The 1,657-nt window shown below is 34.8% G+C and overlaps 1 protein-coding gene across 1 annotated transcript; it reads right to left on the reverse strand.

Moving 5' to 3' along the window:
- Positions 1 to 679: 679 nt before the first annotated feature.
- LOC111409424 (CENP-B homolog protein 2-like) lies at positions 680 to 1,657 on the reverse strand. Its single transcript, XM_023039476.1, has one exon. It carries the CDS (start codon positions 1,655 to 1,657, stop codon positions 680 to 682), a length of 978 nt encoding a protein of 325 aa, XP_022895244.1.

Genomic DNA, 1,657 nt, shown 5'->3' on the forward strand with positions numbered 1-1,657 from the left:
ATTACATCTGATTGAATCTTAAATCCTCCGTGGTCGTAAGTAATAACAAGATATGGATATCGTTATTACGGATAGACCATCACATGTGGCATTTCTTATTTGTGAAGTAAGTAGCTGATCTCACAAGTTAAAGTGTGGTGACACTTAAATGAACACGTGAATGTTTTGTTATAGAACAAAACATTGAAGACCCGCCGAGAGATTCCACATGGATAACTATCTGAGTGTCAATGGTTAATCTCTAACGTTCGGTAGTGGAATTGGTCATTTGACTTGAGGTCATCATGGTACCTTATATGAGGATAGTCATACTTTGACGGTGTCGGATGTTGCTCTGCAAAGGGCCGTTAATACGACATCGTTCGGGTACGTCAAGAATCGTACGGTTAAACCTCGATAAAGTGATGTTCAATAAAGTAATAACCTAGATTATATAATAATTTTTTTCGATCCTGACTTGGGCCAATGAACTAAAGTAATAACCTCGCTAAATGCATTAAGTAATTAAAAAAATTGAATCCTTAAGGGCCCAATAAAAATATAAAGTAATAATTACTGGATTTCATTGAGAAAAAATATATATAAATAGACCAAAATCTTTCAATCAATCAACAATACCCGTGCAATAATCATTCCTTTTGAAAATATGCATCTATAGTTGATTGTTTTTTCTTCCCATCTAAACCAAAATGAACCCATCCTTAACTTTTTGTAGAGCATACACAACTTCCGGAATATTTTGCTCGTGTTGTAGCAAGTAGCTGCTTAAGGTGACTTTTGCTTGAAATGCCTCTTTTAACGACACATTTGGGACAACTCTACTATCATCTGGTTCAGGATCATTCTCATCATCATTACTGTTTATTACCGATTGAATAATTTCTCCGTCTGTAGGTGATTCCATAACTGCATCATTCTCGCGAGGATAGTTCAAAAGATGTTCAACGTCCATCACATTTCTATAGTGTAAATTAGAGATGACTTCATTTAATCCTTGGATACCTTCATCTAATTCACCAACTTCTGGTTCGGGAACATTGTTTTCTTCTGACCGAATCTTGGAATGCCGAAAACAATTTGCAATTGTTGTTGTCTTCACATCAAAATTCCAAGCCATGTTAGCAAAATTAATAGCATTCAGAATATTAATTTTTTCAGGATTTGGTGCTTCAACCTCAAGGCCTTGTAAGATACTAGAATAAAAACGACGATGATAATGAGCTTTGAATGCTCGAATAATCCCAGCATCACATGGTTGAATCTTAGACGTTGTGTTAGGAGGTAAAAAAAATAACTCTACATTTCTCAAACTTTCAACTACCTTTGGATGAGTTGGGCAATTGTCTACTGTTAAGAGAACATTCCTGCCATTCATTCTCTTATCAAACCAACCAATAAAATCTTGAAAAAATAAGTCAATCATCCAAGCTTTCTTGTTGGATCGATACTTGCAATTAAGATTGTTCATGTTCATATTTTTAAAGCATCTAAGATTTGCATACTTACCAATAACCCAAAGTGATACTTTGTCAGATCCATCAACATTGCAACAAACAACAACAGTAATTCTTTCTTTATCTTTTTTGCATCCTTTGATCTGCTTGGTAGCAAGTGAATGATCAGCTTCCAATCGATAAAATAATCCAGTTTCATCCAT

The sequence above is a fragment of the Olea europaea genome, chromosome 14 (assembly GCF_002742605.1).
Source record: "Olea europaea var. sylvestris chromosome 14, O_europaea_v1, whole genome shotgun sequence".
Lineage (NCBI taxonomy): Eukaryota > Viridiplantae > Streptophyta > Magnoliopsida > Lamiales > Oleaceae > Olea > Olea europaea.

What these genes read in the sequence shown, in the direction of transcription:
- LOC111409424 (XM_023039476.1), bottom strand. Translation starts at nt 1,657, where the DNA reads ATGGATGAAACTGGATTATTTTATCGATTGGAAGCTGATCATTCACTT.